The sequence below is a fragment of the Talpa europaea genome (assembly GCF_964194135.1).
Source record: "Talpa europaea genome assembly, chromosome: 11".
Classification (NCBI taxonomy): Eukaryota; Metazoa; Chordata; class Mammalia; order Eulipotyphla; family Talpidae; genus Talpa; species Talpa europaea.
In genome coordinates, this window is record NC_140078.1 from 51,363,859 (window position 1) to 51,381,830 (window position 17,972).

The 17,972-nt window shown below is 37.9% G+C and overlaps 1 protein-coding gene across 1 annotated transcript in view; it reads left to right on the forward strand.

The window, feature by feature from the left end:
- Positions 1-17,972, forward strand: part of SHQ1 (SHQ1, H/ACA ribonucleoprotein assembly factor) — a gene marked incomplete at both ends in the record, with an annotated part of 129,488 nt that overhangs the window by 71,670 nt on the left and 39,846 nt on the right. The window contains one exon of the mRNA XM_084247742.1: positions 8,124-8,244. Within this exon, the coding sequence (XP_084103868.1) occupies positions 8,124-8,244 (121 nt within the window). The remainder of the gene's footprint in view (positions 1-8,123; positions 8,245-17,972) is intronic.

Sequence of the window (17,972 nt, forward strand, 5' to 3'; positions counted from 1 at the left end):
TACTTTTGTGATATAATGGCAGAGTTGATTAGTTGCAACAGAGATTGTGTGGCTTGCAAAACCAAAATGTTTCCTGTCTGGCTTTTTACAAAAAAAATGTTTGCCTACTGTTACTATAGGTATATTCACAGTTTTGGAGAGGAGTCCCTTTCTAGAGGCCAAGGTCTTTGGCTGCCTTCAATCCTAAATGGCCAGTAGAGGAATGGGGTCATTTCTGTTTGCAATTTCCTTAAAGCCCCACAGGAGGAGATGTAGTTGATCTGGTTTGTTCCTATTCAAGTAGTTCCCTCAGCATTAGAAGTAAGCTGAGGTGCTTTTTTGCTGTGTGGGGAATGAATGAGGATGGCAGGATTTATGAAAATGAGAGTAATGAGGCCTGGGTGAACTGGAGACATACAACCACATGTGTAGCTAACCTGTTGTTGCCTTGTGAGCTGTGTAGTCTGGCTAGTATGGGGGGACTTAAAAAGAAGTGTTAAAAAAATGTTTCTTAATATAAATTTTTAAAAGCTGAAATACAAACACTGAAGTAAAGATTTCAAGTACTACTATAACACCATGGCATGTCTGAGAGCCCAGACATGTTGGCCTGTGTTGCCCAGCAGTTTTTTATTTCAACTCTAATGCTAAGTGCCAGTGTCTCTCATACCCTTTCAGAACTCCCAGTTTCCAGCTGCAGCAAGGGCCAACACCAGGTGTCTGCTTTTCAGCTTCAGCCTGAGACTAAGTCTCAGCTCTTTGTGGCTTCCAATATTAGTTTAGGAAGGAAGTAGGAGATGTCCTACATTCTCTAAATAACAATGTCCAGAAACCTTAATTAAAAAACCAAAAAGCAGATCCCACACCTTTCTTTTCCCTTGTATTGTTACTCTTGCCAATCAGAGCTTGGTCAGGATTAAAGGGGTGGTTACAGGATTTCAGTATCACACTTCATTTTGACCCCATGTGATGCCTTTGAGTTGGGGTGAAGGGACGGGCTTATAAGGAAGAAACAAACAGCACAGGCTTAATGGGGTACATTGATTTGATAACTATTACTTGAAGAATGTGCAGGAATTAGAAGAAAAGAAGGGGAGGAAGGTATTCCCTGAGAAAATAGAAGGTAAAGAAATCAGGGAGTGGAAAATTAAAGTTATATGTCCAAGAAATGGCAAATACTGTTTGTCTGGAAGCCTGGCTGTGAAGGGGAGTTGTATGAGGAAGGTGGAAATGGCATATTGGGACAGGATTTTGGAAAGCCTGCACTAGTTTGCTATGGAGGCTAGATCTTATTCAGTGAGGGACCAAGGGAGAATTTGGTGGTCGGGTCTGTGACACGTATATGATGTGAGATTCATCTGACATCACACTGGGGATGGAGTCATCGAAGGGGGAGAGTTTAGTGACATGGAGAAGACACCACTCTTCCTGCCTGAAGCCTGTAGTTTGAGGATAGGTGATATGGTCTGAGCTGGTGATCCAGCGGTGGTGTGCATGGGAGAGGCTACTCTGCTCGTGTTCTCAGATCCCCAGTTGATGGCTGAAATCTCAGTTAGTACTGAACCCTATAAATGCTTTGTTTTTCAAACCCACACAGACCCCTACCTATGATAGAGTTTGTAAGTTAATTATAAATTAGGTACAGTGTAACAGTAATAATAATAATAATAAATACACAATTATAATATACTGTAAAGAGCTATGTGAATATGTTCTCTCAAGATATCTTATTGTAGGTAATATTTTTGGACTGTGGTTAACCATGGGTAACTGAAACTATGGATAGCAAAACCATAAATAAGGGAGTTCTACTGTAAAAGGAATCCTAGACCTTTGGTCATCTTCTGTGACCGGCTGTTCTCTTTCCCTGTCATCTGTAAGGTGCATATATGTTCAGAGTCATGTAATTTCCACAACAGTTCTGAAGAATTTCCCCATAATTTACACCTCTGGAAATACATTATAGTTAAGTACCGAATAGCTAAGAAATGACACCAAAAACAAGTGGATTCTGGGCTGCACAGCCTTCCCACAGTGGAACAGTTATAATGACCATCTTTTACTTTGTGGAGAAATTAAGCAGTGCATAAGATTATTTATGTACAGCTCTTTAATGATCTTTCCTTAGTTATTTTAGAAATTGCGATGAGAATCCTACTATCTTAATTTCATAATCAAAATTTTTCATGTAAACTTTTAATATAAATAATCACCTTTACCAAAGTATGTTTACTTTAGTATTTATTAAATTATAAAATTAATTTATTTAATTTAATATTACATTTATTTATTAAAGTTTATTAAGTGTATTGAGTACATTTATTTAAATGTAAAGAATTTATTAAAATGTAAAGAAGCAGAGCTCAGTTTGACCAGGATGCATATCATTTAGCAGTGAGCAAGCATGCTCACTGGAATACAGTGAGGGCTTCAGAGGGCTGCTCCTTTTCCTTCTCCCTTGACAATACTTATCAACGAAAGACTCAAGTCAGGTTGGACTGGGTTTGTTGTAATTTTTTATGAGCCTACTGTCTCTGTTCTTTCCCACTTTGAAACTAAGCTAGCTCCAGAGAATGTTAGTATTATTAGTATGCGATATTTATTGGACAAATGAAGTATAATGTTCAACAACAAAAATAATTTATTTTAAATGGAGATACTGAGCATTGAGATACATAGGGTGGAATAGTTGAATTAAAACATTACCACAGGCTTATGAAGTTTTAAATGCTTAAGGATTGTTTAAGATCCAAGTTTCAGTTGCAAGGGATTTTTTATTCCCAGTACATCTTCAGCTTTTTAATGAAGGGGGTTTTGGGGGTACTTTTGTACTTTTGTCTAGATGGGAATTTAAAAAAAAATTTTTTGTGTTCCACCTGGACGCTTCACTCTTAATTGTCTAGAGATATTGAAATTAGTCATGTTGCCATAATATGGCTTTTATGTTATTTGGCAATGAATTTCTACACTGAAACAACCTCTACTTTGACAAGTGACTTATGGAGGTCGATAGAGTTAATATCAAGGCTAACTTTTCAAAGCAGCAAATCTCATATGGATTGTTAAAGCAGAAAAAGCAGTATTAGGGTTAAAATTCATTATCTGGACTTTAGGTGGTATAGTCATATAAGAAAGTTGGCACAACTACATTCTTGATTGGGAATAGATATTATAAGGAAAGACAGAAACAAATTGTATGCTCTGTATTTGCCATGACACAGTAACAAAGCTGACAGCTCCAAAAGTGTTATGTTATAGTACAGGTCAACCGAGGAGTTTGACCACATATTTTAAAACTTAGGTTCTGTCTACCCCAGACTACGTTAACAACCAGGTTATTGGTCCGGATTGTACAATTTGCTAGATATTGTTCTAGATCAGAGGAGAAAGAAAAAAATTTGTCCTTTCCATCAGGAGTTAGCCACACAGGTGATAAATCTGACACTATTCATTGATTAATAGTTGGAAAGCAGCTATACTTATTTTCACATCCCAAGAAAGTATTTAACTAGTAGGGTTAAATAATGAAATGTTTGGAAAGTACTTGGTGGAGAGCAAGTGGCGAGGGATGGGCCAGACATTGTGAGGAACCCAATTCAGCTTGGGGGAGACTTGGATCCTGTTTCCGAGAGAAAGTATGGCCTAATTTGAGACCTGAGAGTAAGTTAGGGTTGGGTTGGCTTTTATGTATTCCAGGTACAAGGGAACATCTAGAGAGTATATGTTTGCTTTGTTTTAATTTTGTTTGTGGCTATAGAGATAACATGTAATTTTAATAACAGTACTATAAATTTGTACTCAAAAATAGTCACTCATTGCTTCAAGTGTGTGTTTCTTATTACAGATCAGAATTAAATGGCCATCTAAAGAATTTGGGACTAAAAAACAATGAAATGAATTTGAGATACCTTCATAAACTTAAACATAAGGAATGTTTATGTTAATTGTTAAGCAGTGCAACTTATGTGCTATTGAAGCAAATTCCCATACTTTGATTCTGTTCATAATAATTTGAATAAATTGACACATTTCAGTCATTTTTATGGTCAAATGGTCTATGAATATTATGTTAAAATAGTTCATAAATTATCCTTCTTGATAATGTGTACTCATCAAAACCCCAGAATTCTGGCCTGATATCTACTAAGCTATCTATATATTTTTAGATAATAATACTTTTTTACTTTTATTTTTAGATTTTACAAATAAAGACTAAGCAATGCTTTCCTTTAGGTATTTTTTTTTTTTTAAGATTTATTTATTTATTTATTTATACAAGGGCTGGGTACAGTCAGAAGCGCGGGAGGGTGAGAGAGTTCACCAGAGCCAGGGCGGAGAGTAGAACAGGCAGAGTGATGAAGTACACTGCTGAGGGGAGCAGCGGGTGGCAGGAGAGGTCTGCGCACCATGTGGGACCCTTGCCCGGTGGCTGGGGATTGAACCGGTGCTGCAGAGGCTGCAGGCAGCTTTGCAACCCAGCGCTCAACCACTGCGCTACCAGGGAGGCCTTCCTATGATAGATTTTAACCAGCGAAAATCTCTCACTTTCCTGAGAATCTTCTAGAGAACGGTTCCATTTTGTAAGTCCCTTCAGCCATGAGCTGCTCTTCTAGTGAGAGATATTGCCAAACCTGGTCTGCCAGTAGGAAGATTTCAAATTGCCAAAGGTTCTAATTTGGAATAGTCCAATTTTGTCTGTTTTAAGATGTAGTCATCTATTCATGTATTTCCAGAACAGGAAAGCACATTATTCTTGTTAGCACATGACCAAGGGCTACCCAGGTACCCCAAACTCTGAAGGCATACTCTTAAAGGGGTCCAGCCACCCATGCGCACAAAGGCAAAAGAAACATATCCTTAATGTGAAAGGTTTTTAATAGAATTGTTGTGCATAGAGAAAGAGACAGAAGATGCTCAAACAGGCTTGGCTTAAAGTGGGCAGAAAGCTTGCCACCAGTCTAAGTTACCTGCTGGCAAGGAATCACAAAAAAATGTGTTAGGCAGGTCCCTGAGTGCTGGGACGAAGGGAGAGACTCAAAATTAGAAATATGTTACGTAATCCAACATGAGATCAAGATAACAACTGCCATAGTCTCAGCAAGGACCAGGAGCAGCCTCCCCATGTCTCTCATCCATGTGTGTCTTCCAAATATCTTTTCCAAGTATCTCTCCCTGTCTCTCCTCCATGTGTCGCCATCCATGTGTCGCCATCCATGTGTCTCCTGTCCCCATCCTTGTTCCACTTCCACTTATATATATTCACCTTCCTTCTTCCCAGCTTTCTCCTCCCCCTATCCAGGAAGTGATATGCATGGCATGTTGGGACTTGTAGTCTAAGGTACCTGCTAAAAAGTGGGGTTGGGGAAAATGGCATTTCCCTTTTTCACAGAAGTGTATGTGCAACTTTCTTAGGAATGTGATCCGGGAGGCAGTGTTCTGGCTTATATAAGCTCTACAGAGGAGCTTATATAAATGTCAAATGAATTGCTCACTTTTCTGGTAATACCTGTGTTTGACTTTTAAAACTTTAAGCTAATCCTTATTATAAAACTAAACACTTTCTCCCTGTACTTCACCTCCAAAAGAGAGAGAAAGAAATTGGCACATGCTTGCCCTAATATTTTCTTCTTTCTTTGTGGCATTAAAACTGTTCAAAAAATTCTTGCATTTTAGTTTGTTCTCCCTTGATTTTTTTTCTTACTTGGACAACATGGCTGATTCGGTTGCATCACTTCAATGAGTTTTTGTGCTTTAATTTACCTGTCATCAAACATTACCTACTCTATAAGTAGGTCTATAATCATTTGATAAATCACAACTCTGATCTTGACTTCACCAAATGTAGTTGTAGGCCCTCTAGGTATTTATTTTTCTTAATCACTTTAGCAACTTTTGTTGGCATTCTTTCTATCTGCATTTGAAGAAGCCATGTAAATAGTTTAAATCTTTAAGAACAGCATGGCACCTGCTTTGACCATACTACTTTTTTTTTTAAAGATTTATTTTATTTATACAGGAGCTGGGGTACAGGCCAGAGGCACGGGGCGGTGAGAGGATTCACCAGAGACAGAGCAGGGAACAGAACAGGCAGATGGACCGAAAATACTGCTGAGGGGAGCAGCGGGCAAGACAGGAGAGGTCTGCCACGCCATGTGGGTATCTACCTGGCTGGCTGGGAATCACACTTGTGCTGCAGAGGCTGCGGACAGCTTCACAGCGCTGCGTTCAACCTGCTGCACCACCAGGGAGGTCCGACCATACTACTTTGAACTCACTAGAATGTTATGCTGTGACTGAATGGGCCAAGAATATATGGGCAGCAGAGCATAGGGGCTAGCTTCTAGAACCAGTGATACCAGAATGTAGATCTTGGATGCTCAACTTAGTGGCACTGTATCTTGTCTATTGAGCCTCAAGTTCTGCTTCTATTAGGTGAGTAGGTGAGTTTATGGGGAGTTTCCTTCCCACTTCTTTCCTTTACAGGGTGTAGTGAAGAGTTCTGACCCTAGAAGGGTAGCCTGAAGGATGACCACTTGACATAGGCTTTGAAGGTAGGCTAAGTTTCCATTAGGTGTAGAGACAAAGAGAAGGCTTTCCATGGCTAGGGAACCCATTGAACAAAGGACATGCAGTGTGGGAACTTGACAAAAGCAGTGCATAAAAAATGCACGTCAGAGGCATAGAGGGAGAGAAAAGGAGTTCAGGGGGAAGGAAGGAAATTTTGGCATGAGATAATAAAGAGTGTGAGTGAGGATAGGTGCACAGAAATGGTGGGAAATGGGAAGCGCCAAGGAAAAATCATTAGCACTTAGAATATGAAGCTATGGGATAAGAGAAATTATAAGGTAATTACTGTGTCATTCATTTATTCATTCTTGAAACACATTAATTTTATTTATTTGCTGCTGCAAGCTATTGGGGATTAACTAGTAAATAAAACACAAGTCCCTGCTCTTTTGAAGCTTACTTCCTTAATTTTGTTAAAAATCTAGTGGCAGCAATTTAGGCATTTTGAGATGGGATTATCTAACTTATGATACTTTTATCTAGAAGTCAAGTGGGAATTGTCGATAAAAATATGATCAGTGTGAATGAAGAAGTTAAATTGAAAATGTTGTATTTCATAGATCAAAGGAAGAAGTGGTACTACTGTAGATTTAGTAAGTTGCTTTATAGTTAATAAATTTCAGGGCTATCATGAAGTTTGGAACACCTAGGGAGTTATTGAGTTGTGAAAGGTTCCTTTTGTAGGCTTCGGTTGGGATTTATATTAGGTTTATTTAAAGAATGAGGAAGTAATTAGATTGAACAAAACTTTAGTACTTGGTGACTTTTTTCCCAAATAATTTTTATTGGCTCATTTTTGAGCTTTTATTATGATAGTTTTCAGGCTGAGTTTTTGTCAGTTCTGTAAGGTGAATAAATTTAAGTTAGTTTAGATGGTTCTTTCACAACAAATGTTTACATAAAGAACAAAGAAGTTTGAAAACTATAATTTCCATGGTATTTTTGAAGTTCGAATTAGAAGATTATCTAATTAAAGTTACAGTGCATTTAAATATTTATTTAGGTAGGAAAACTTTCCTTTTTTTTTTTAAAGATTTATTTATGCATATAAGAACTGGTGTGTAGGCCAAAGGTGTGGGGGAAGGGTGAGAAGATTCACCAGAGTCAGTGTGGGGAGCAGAAAAGGGAGATCTACTGAAATACACTGCTGAGGGGAACAGCGGGTGAGGTGGAAGAGGTCTACTGTGCCATGTGGGTTATCTCCCTGGCTGGGAATCAAACAACTCATGGTGAAGTGGCTGGCAATGGCTTGATAGCGCTGTGTCTTTAACCCCTGCGCCACCAGGGAGCTTAATTTTCCTTTTTTTATGTACCACCTGTGTTTCATAGTTACCCACAATCAACTGTAACAATAGAAATAAAACTTTTTCATAGTTCTTCAGAAACAAAATAGAAGGGGTTGGATTTAATAGTATTGATATAATTTCATGCAATAAAGGAGTGTTAAAAATAGCCTTTAAAATGTTAAAAATTCTGAACTATAAATATATTAACCCTTAGTATCTGAAGTTTTCAATTGGAAAAATCAGATTTTTTCTTTCTTAAGCGTGGCCTTTTTTGTTTATTGTTTCCTTTAGGTAAAAGTGCAGTTTTAAAGTGTCTACTGGATATTCACAAAATTTTTCAGGAAAATGACCCTGCTTACATTTTAAATGATCTCTACATTTCAGACTACTGTGTGTGGATTCAGAAAACCAAGTAAGTTTTGAGTAATTTACAAATCTTATATAGTCCCATTTCTGGAACATTTACTTACCTGGGAGGAAGAAATGGAAGTGACTGACGTAGGGTATAACTTTTAACAAGAGAGAAACCCTATATCGATAGCAAACACTGTAGAAAAAACTGGATTAGCATGGGAAACTGTTGAGTTTGTTTAGGGAGCAAGTTGAAGATGGCAAAAAGTTAATTTTACTGGAAAAAGTTAGTGCAGCCTGGAAAATAGGTGATACAACAGAAGTTGTATTCTTTGCTATGCTATTAACTGTCCCATATGAAATCTCAAGACTGGGTATTGGAAATTGTTAATATAGGTTACAGTATGAGTATGTGTGTGAGCATACTTTTGTATCATAGGACACAAACCTAATCAATTCTAAATACAATGAGAGCTGTGCATTCAATGGCTAACTACTAACTTACAGAATCAATTATGCAGACTATAAAAATATTCAACCTTGTAATAACATGATTCTTGCTAATACAAATATCTAAGAGTCTAAATACTTGCAGATGAGCTCTTGGTATGTAAAATTTTTTAAAAAGTTAACCATTGTTTGACTCAATGAGACTTAAGTTTAAAAATACGGTAAATTTTTATTTCATGAAGGGGTTCTGTAGATCTGACTCTTATCAGATATGCCCATATTGTCCATTTCAGTAGTAAGGGGTTATTAATTGAGACCATACAAAGAGAGCGCTACATTGGTATGATTCTTAGGTGCTATAGATAATGATGACATTTATGACTTAGAAGAAAAATAATCACGATATTTTTACTATTACTGCGATTGGTAAATGAATGCTTTAGTATGGCTTTAATACCTGTTTTGAATGAGCCATTATGTAGAATTTACTTTTGATTTCTGTTCGTGGGGAAGCAATTATATTGCAGAGCAAAGTAAGAAAAAACTTGAGGCTATACCTGTTGTAAGGAAAATGCTTAGGGACTGCAAGGGATAACGCCTAATAACATACAGCAGGTGGTGTCAGCATTTGTGTTGGAAATCTAGATTTCACCAGATGGAAAATTGCATCTTTAACCCCTGAGGTCATAATGGCATGTCATCACTTCATTTGATCCTTCTGCTAATTGAGCTTATCCAATGCCCTGCTGACATTTCCTGTTGTTTTCATAATAAAATTAAATTGAAATAGTCTATTTGTGGAGGTTTAGGTTTTTCTTGTTTCTTTCGGGGTGAGGATTTTATAAACATGTAATGAGCTTTGAGATTTGTGCTAGGATCTCATTTCTGGGAGTGCCTCCTTTCTCTCTTTGTAGCATTAACTAGAAAGAAGATTGTATTTCATTAAAGTAAAAGGGTGTATAACCTCGAGGTAGTGGTGGGGATTTTCACACTTTATTTATCTTAAAAATTTGTATTCCCTCCCCACCACCCCCTCTAATTTTTTCACCTTGGTTTCAAGTTATGGGAAACGAAATGAAATTCCAGCTTGCCAATAATTATTATTATAATAGGATTTTTTTTTTAAAAGCATATATGTGGAGAAATGAGATAGGAGAGAGGAACTCTTGAAATGACTTTGGAGATTTTTTGCCACTTTACCAATTTGACCACAATTTTCCTTCCCCTAAATGGGCTGAATTGTTTTCACTTTGTGTGTTGAATTTGAACTCTACTCTAGCCCAGCTCTTTTTTTCCTCCCCCTTTGAAATAAAACATTTGTTCGTTTATCTAATTTTTTTTCATTTTTTCCAATTTCATCTTTAATTTCTGTCTTTATTGTGAACTTTCTTGGCTCTGAGTTAATTTTATTGCAGTGTAAGTCCAAGACTTTTGTAACTAATTCCTTCCTAACCTTTAACCCTCAGATTTATTTTTCTCGAATATGACTTAATGAAATCCAGCACCTTATTTTTATATTTTAAAGTAATTGTGTGTTTTCCTTAATCTTCTATTTGATGTTTTTGATTGTAACTTAAAGACTAAAATTTTATTCGGAATACCAGACAAGTGCTAAATTCTGACTAGCACAAAGAACAGCGTTCCATTTTTGCAATCAAATGTTTACGTTGGCAAAAACTTAGTGGAATGTGGGCAGCAAAGTCATCCTTATTGAATTAAAGAAGTTAGGACAACAGTGATACCTTTTGTTTTAATAGTACATAATTAAATTTTTCCTTGTGTTATCTGTGTCTTGTGGAGCAGATTTACAGATTTTAAAAACTGAAGCTCCTATATTCCTTTTCTGAGTTGCAAACTCTGCACATTGTTTGTCTGTAACAGAAAGCCCTCTGCCGTCCTTTACTGTGGACTTCATTTAAAGTTTTGAGTGTGGTGGCTTCTCCATGAGGCCTGCAGTTAGCCTGGGTGGCAGTATGAGGAAGTGATTTGGAGGTCAGATAGTTTATGAGAGCTAGGTCTGAGATAGTCTCAGGTATTCTGGTTAAGGATTTCATATTTTTCTATATATGCCACCTCACCAACCAGTTGTCTTAACCCATGGTATATGTGGGGGGAAGGAAGAGAAGAAAAAGGAAAACACCCTTTAAGAAGAGAAATTAAGGAACCACTTGTCTCTTCCTGGATGTTCCCATACCATGCGGTTTAGCCATCATTTTATAATAGTACATCGCATGCTTGTCACACACTGTAGTCATTTTTAGGTACATAACTCTTTCCCCTTCCAAAATTTTAGAATTCATGTGAATTTGAATCTCTCTGGGCTTATAGTCCCTTGTGAGCACAGTAAATTTTAGTTGAATTGAATTATTTTTGGTGGAGCCAATTAAGTTTCTCATTGTTTCAAAGAATTATAGCACTTTCAAAAACTATGAATCAACTCTAACATATTTTTATTGAAAATTTCAACTACATTCAGTATAAGTTTTCTCCCTTCCTCTGATTATCTTTTCTGGTGGACTGTGTTCATCTTTCCAGTGATAGGTCTGAGCTTCTTAGAGTTCAGCGTTCATGTGCTTTTATGTAGACAGGGATGAGAAGGAAGGAACTGTAAGATATGTTCTATCTCTGCCTCTCATTGGCCATAGGGCCTTAGCTAGTTACTCAATCACTTCATTTGGTGCAGCCATAATTACTATTTCATATTTCCTCCTATCATTTATCTAGTGCATTGTTAGCCCCGGGGAAATAATACTACAGATGCTATTTTCTACCTTTAATAGTAGCCTATAAATCATTTTCCTTTATGACATAATATCTATAGCATGATATTTTGAAAAAATAGCTGATTTGTTTCTCATTTAAAAGGAGAGTATAGGGCCTCCCTGGTGGTGCAGCGGTTGAGTGCTGGGCTGGGAAGCTGCCCGCAGCCTCTGCAGCGCCGGTTTGATCCCCAGCCGCCGGCAAGGGTCCCACTTGGCACGCAGACCTCTCCTGCCGCGCCCGCCCGCTGCTCCCCTCAGCAGTGTATTTCGTCAGTCTGCCTGCTCTGCTCTCCCCTCTGGCTCTGGTGAATTCTCTCACCCTCCTGCGCTTCTGACTGTACCCAGTGCTTGTATAAATAAATAAATAAATAAATAAATAAATAAATAAATTTTTTAAAAAAAAAACAAAACTTTGTTTAAAAAAAAAAAGGTGAGTATAGACACACTGAAGAAAATTTGTTTTTGTATAGTTCTAGTTCATGGTGTGTTATTTATTTATTTTTTTCTTCTTTGTGCTATGTTTTAAAGTGACAAGGGATTTAGTAGGGTCTTAATTTGTTTTTGCTCCATGGAAAATTTTTCTTTTTTTAAAAACTGAAATTAAAATCTAAAATCCTGGCTCTCTTCAATACAAGTCTGAGCTTGTTGTAGAGGTTTATAAATCATGCTTTTTCTCTCTGGTATAGTTTTTTAAGATGGTGATGGGTAAAAAAGAAATGTTTTTGAAATGTTGAATCTTTTCACATTGAACTGATAAATTTAGTTTACTGAGATTAAACATTCTTGGCATATTCATTTTTTCACTGCTTTTTAGCATACTTTCACTCCACAAAATGAAATCCTACTTTTCAACCCTCTGGAAATAGCTCCACTGCTAAATCATTAGATCTTATTTGATAATTCCTGGACCTCCCTAATTTTCTTCAATTGTGAATGAGCCTAATTTGTTTTAGTGCCGACATCTTGAAATTTTGGAAAACTTTGGGCTTTATTATTGCTTCATACTGCTTTTGTTGCTTCCTCTGTGTATGTGCTTTGGTAGGGGGTAGGGTTATGCTCCTGAGAACAGCCAAGGTCCCTTCCTTTTGGCTCTTTATTGTTCCTGGTTTATCTATTAAAAGCCATGGGAGTGATTCCTTTCTGGTGGCCAGTGGGTTATGTCTCAGCGCTATCACCACTACAGCCTGAGTTTGATCCCCAGCCAGGGAGCAGCCCACATGATGCAGCTCTCCTGCCTTGCCCGCTGCTCCCCTCAGGAGTGTATTTCAGTACATCTGCCTGTTCTGCTCCCCACTCTGTGTCTGGTGAATCCTCTCACCCCTACCCTGTACCTCTGGCCTACACCCCAGTTCTTCTGTGCTAGTTAAAAAAAAAAAGAAAATGAAAGCCATGGGAGTGGGTAACTTGTATACAGATGTTAAACACCAGGTTGGATATTTACTTTTTCAGCCTGCCATCTTAAAACTCCTATCCTAGTGGAGAGTATGAGGTTGTGGATGCACAGTAGGAAGTACGGGTACTGTGTGAGCACTGGTAGCCCACATGCCTCATCTCAACATGTAGGAAACAGCTTCCTCAAGGTAGAGTTGGAGCTGAGAGCTGGAAGATCAGTAAGAATTGGTCAAAATGCAGCTGGGGAAGTAGAAGTGAACAGTATTTCAGACAACAGGGGCAGAAAAATATGGCCCTTTTGAAGAGATCAAAAGCTCAGGATAGATGCATCATAGAACAGGAAACAGTAAAAGAAGTAAAACTAGAGCAGTTCTTGTGGAGCGTTGGTCCAAGAGATGTTTGGATTTTGTCTTGGTTGTGGAGCAGCTGCAGAACTTAAACTGTGTGTATCTGTGTGACATGATGAGATTTAGATTCTGGGATGGTCTATCTGTCGCACTGTGGAGAATGAATGGAGCCAGGGGAGTGCAGACTCAGGACTGAAAGTCTAGTTAGAGGCTTGGTGATCCAGCAAAAGGCATGTAGCCTGAGACAGGGTAGTGAGAATGGGAGGGAGGCTGTCCAAACAGCCAGGATATAGTAATTACTTGGAAAATGAGAGAGGAGGAGTCGAAGGTCAGATCTAGGTTTTTGACATGGGCAGGGCACATGATGAGAGTTCAGTGTTAAAAATGTTGATTTGATGTCTCTAAAGAATCCATAAAGAAATAGTCAGGAACATTTGGGACACAGCTGAAAAAGACAAGAGTTTGAACAAAGAAATGATATGAATTAATAGTAAAACACAAAAAACGGTGTCTGCTTGCACAATACTGTTACACATGTGAACATAATCATAATCAGGAGTGGATGCGTTCCAGGCCGTGCAAATAACATCATACAGAGCAGTAGACAAGCAAAACATGGAAGTTTCGTGGTGAACAGATTTCCTGGTTGTTGCTACGGGTATGCTGGAAGGGCAAGCATAGATGTGAGGCTTTTGTGCACTGGATTGGAGATTCATTTGTTTTTGTGGAAGTCTAGGATCATGGTGTCTTAGTAACAGGGCCAGATATATAAGAGAAATCAACCCAAGATTTTATAGCAAACACTGTTAGGAAGCTGCTGGCTATCTTTTGGCTCCAGCACTGGGAATGTAGCTGGGTCTGAACTTAGGTTGTGGAGAGCAGGAGTTGGTGGTGCTTCTTTCTACTTGTCTTTACCACTGTTCCCTCTTTTTTTCTTTTTCTAAAGATTTATGTATTTATGCATACAAGAACTGGGGTACATGCCAGAGGTGTAGGGGGTGAGAGGATTCACCAGAGACAGAGTGGAGAACAGAACAGGCAGATTGACTGAAATATACTGCTGAGGAGAGCAGCAGGCAAGTCAGAAGAGGTCTGCTGCACCATGTGTGTCATCTCCCAATGCACTAGAAGAATGACTCGTCCTTAGCTCTGAGTTTACATTTCCCTGCTTTCAGTGGAGGTGGACTTGAATCCTTCAATTGTAATTTCAAGGGAGGGAGAACGTGGCTGGCCAGTGTGGGTCAGTGTCTATTCCTTGTCTAGCTGCCTTGGTCTAAGTGGGCTTGGGGTCAGGGGTGCCCCTTAATGTGGTACACACATGGCCTTAGGGCCCTCTTTGTTAGTAGTGTTATTTCTCAGAAAAAAGTGCTCCTGAGGAATGCAGATGCTTTACTTATGAAGACACCACTGCAATTCCAGCGAACCATGTCACTGATATTCATAATAGAAATGAATTATCAAAGATGGCTTCAGGGATCTTTTAAATTCAGACATGTTAGTATTAACATTAGACATTTAATCAGATATTCTAGGTGGTTTTGCTTTTATATGGAAGTTACTTCTCTGACAGATGGTAAAACATTGTGTTACTTAGCTCCTAATGATAGCATATAGAAATTTCAAGAAAAAATTGTGTGTAATTTCAGGTAAGTTAAACCTCCCTTGAATTGAAATCATTCTTGGTAAGGTGCTTATTCTGGCATGCCAAGTTGCTCTTTTGTTTTAGTGTTTATTTTTAATTAAATCCACAAATTCATCCTGCATGGGAGTGGGTTTTATCTCCATAAGAAAAGATTAATACATGCCAATATCCATTCGCTTGCATCCCTTCAGTGTGGTTTCATATAGAAAGGATTTACTTAATGGTTCTTTACCTTATCACCAGGAGTTCAGAAGTGCCCACTAGGGACTGTTGCTCTTCATTAGACTTTCGTACAAGAAATGTGCCAATAAATAATAGGATTCCCAATGTTCCTGCAGATTTCAGACTAAAATAACCCTCTTACTGATATAAATGTTCCCTGCAACTATGGCTATTATGAAAACTAGAAAAAGAATTACATATCTCAATATTAATGTTTTACAAGATTTTTGTTCTTTGTTTGCTTTTTTAAAAAAAATTAAATTTTTATCCCTTTCAAGGTGAAAAAATTAAATTACCTTAAATTTTAAGATGATCTTTTAGTGTCAAAATAGTTTTTGACTTATGGAAAAATTTTGGAGATAGTACAGAGAGTTCCCAGATACCTCATACTCAGATTCCCCTATTGTGACCACCTTATATGGGTATGGTATATTTGTCACAATGAATGAACAGTTACTGGTACATTATTATTAACTAAAATCAGAGGCCTCTCTGGTGGTGCAGTGGGTTGAATGCAGCACTGTGAGGCTGTCCACAGCCTCTGCGGTGCGGGTTCATTTCTCGGCCGGCCAGGGAGATACCCACATGGCGCGGGAGACCTCTCCTGTCTTACCTGCTCTTCCCCTCAGCAGTATTTTCGGTCCGTCTGCCTGTTCTGCTCCTTGCTCTGTCTCTGGTGGATTCTCTCACCCTCCCGCATCTCTGGCCTGTACCCCGGTTCTTGTATAAATAAATAAATCTTAAAAAAAAATAGTTTATTTAGCTGTTCCTAGTTTTTACATAATGTCTTTTTTCTATTCTTCTATACAACATTTTAGTTTTTTGGTTTTTTTTTTTTTTTTTTTTTTTTTTTTTGGCTAAGAACTGAAACTCAAATCAGTAATGCTCAGTGTCTTGTACATTTTGACTATCAAAGAATTTAAATACTAATGAAAGATAGTGAGATTTTTTTTTGAATTTTAAAAAATTATTTATTTATTTATTTATGAAAGTACTGGGTATAATCAGAAGCGCGGAAGGGTGAGAGAATTCACCAGAGCCAGAGCGGAGAGCAGAACAGGTAGACTGACGAAGTACACTGCTGAGGGGAGCAGCGGGTGGCAGGAGAGGTCTGTGCGCCATGTGGGACCCTCGCCTGGCAGCTGGGGATCAAACCGGTGCTGCAGAGGCTGTGGGCAGCTTTGCAACCCAGTGCTCAACCGCTGCGCCACCAGGGAGGCCCTATTTTTGAGATCTTAAGATACTTGAGCTCAACATGTACAGATATTCTAATCAATGTGAATCAAAATGTTGAAAAAAATGTTTTACATATTTGAGAAGTTTTAGAAATTTGGAAACATAATTCATTATTTTTACTTCTGCATGTACTGTGGGCATTGTGGGTATGACACACTAAAAAAAGGTTTGTAAAAATCAGGCAAGTCTTTATATTTAAGGTGGAGATGGTTAGAGGAGACAGTGTAAATAGGAGTTCTTGTAAGAAAGGCTGAAAATCTTCAGAGGTGAGTAGGCAGCTCCCAAACTGAAAAGTGCCCTTCATTTATTGGTGGGCTTGCTGTGACTGGCTGGCTGTGTTGATTTGTCTCTGTCCTTACTCTTTTGGACCCAGGTACTTGGCTCCAGATTTTTTAGATCCTTGGTTTTGACTTGCTAGAGCCAGGGCTTGTCATAGCATGTAATTAGCTACTGTGTGCATAAATTGGTATTTTTCTTGTTCTTATGTAGTTTTGCACATCAAATGTCTTTGAAGGAGTATTATTATAGGAGACTCACAGGGTCACTCACATAAGGCAGGAGGCAGATGGGCTGTGGGTATGTATGTGGGGAGGGGAGTTTGAGGTAGTCTAGGTCTAGTTTTGTAAACCAGGATTCTGCACTTCACACAATATTTCCACGGTTCTGGGATTGTCTTCACATCTCATTCAGAGACGAGGCCTCATTGATTAATGTGGTGAATGTGTGTTTCGCAGGCTCAGAAATTGCTGTTTAAGGAGAACTTTGTTAAGAGCATCCTTTGAATGGAGTCATGAAAGCCTTTTTTAAAAAAAAACTGACAACTTCAAGTACAATTTCTGTTTTCTTCTGCCTATTATGATTGAAACCCAATCTTTGTTATAACATAATTATCTCAACTGAAGCCAGCAGGGAGTTGCTGCCTTAATGTAAGGGGTGTGAAGTCCCCTAAATAAATAGAGGATTAATTACACTCACAGTGTGTTCTGAAGGTGATGAGATTGATTGTGATCATTTGACTTGTCCTATTTACTGCTCTGACTACTTCCCTGAATAAATATACACTGGGAAGGTAATAAATAGAGCTACAGAGCAGTGTGCTGTTGCACTTGGGGTGGGGATAATGTTGGAAAAGGACCACTTTGAAGTATATTTCCAGGTTTTAATTGATATGTGAGATTTGCTTTGGAAAATTTTATTGCTAATTATTCATGTACTATTCTCAATTTAAACAGTTTCCCAGAGTATGGTACTTATTGCAGAAAATAAAGCTATTAGTGTAGTTTGAAAGATTTTGACAGATTGTATTTTAAGTGGCTATCAGCAGATTTCTGACCAATTTTTAGATGTTTTCACTTAATGTGGTCTGTTGGAAGATTTACACTAAAGAAAATATTAGCTATTATATGTATTGTCTTCTTGCTTTTGTTAAAATGATAAATTAGGACTTTCATAAAACAGATTGTATCTTTGTTTATTTTGTTTCCCTAGAGAGTTTTATAATACTGAAAAATTGTGATTTCAAGTTTACATTTATTCTCCAGATTTTCTGTTGCAGTAGAAAAAGTGAGATGCACTTAGCCCAGGGAACACATAAAACAATCTTTTTGGAGTGCAGAAAATCTATAATAGACCTATGTTTATTTTTGTAAAAAAGAAATCAAACTTCAATAATATTTAATATATGGAATCATGGCCAAAAAACAACAGGTTTTGTGGGTACCAAACATTTTTCAGTGAT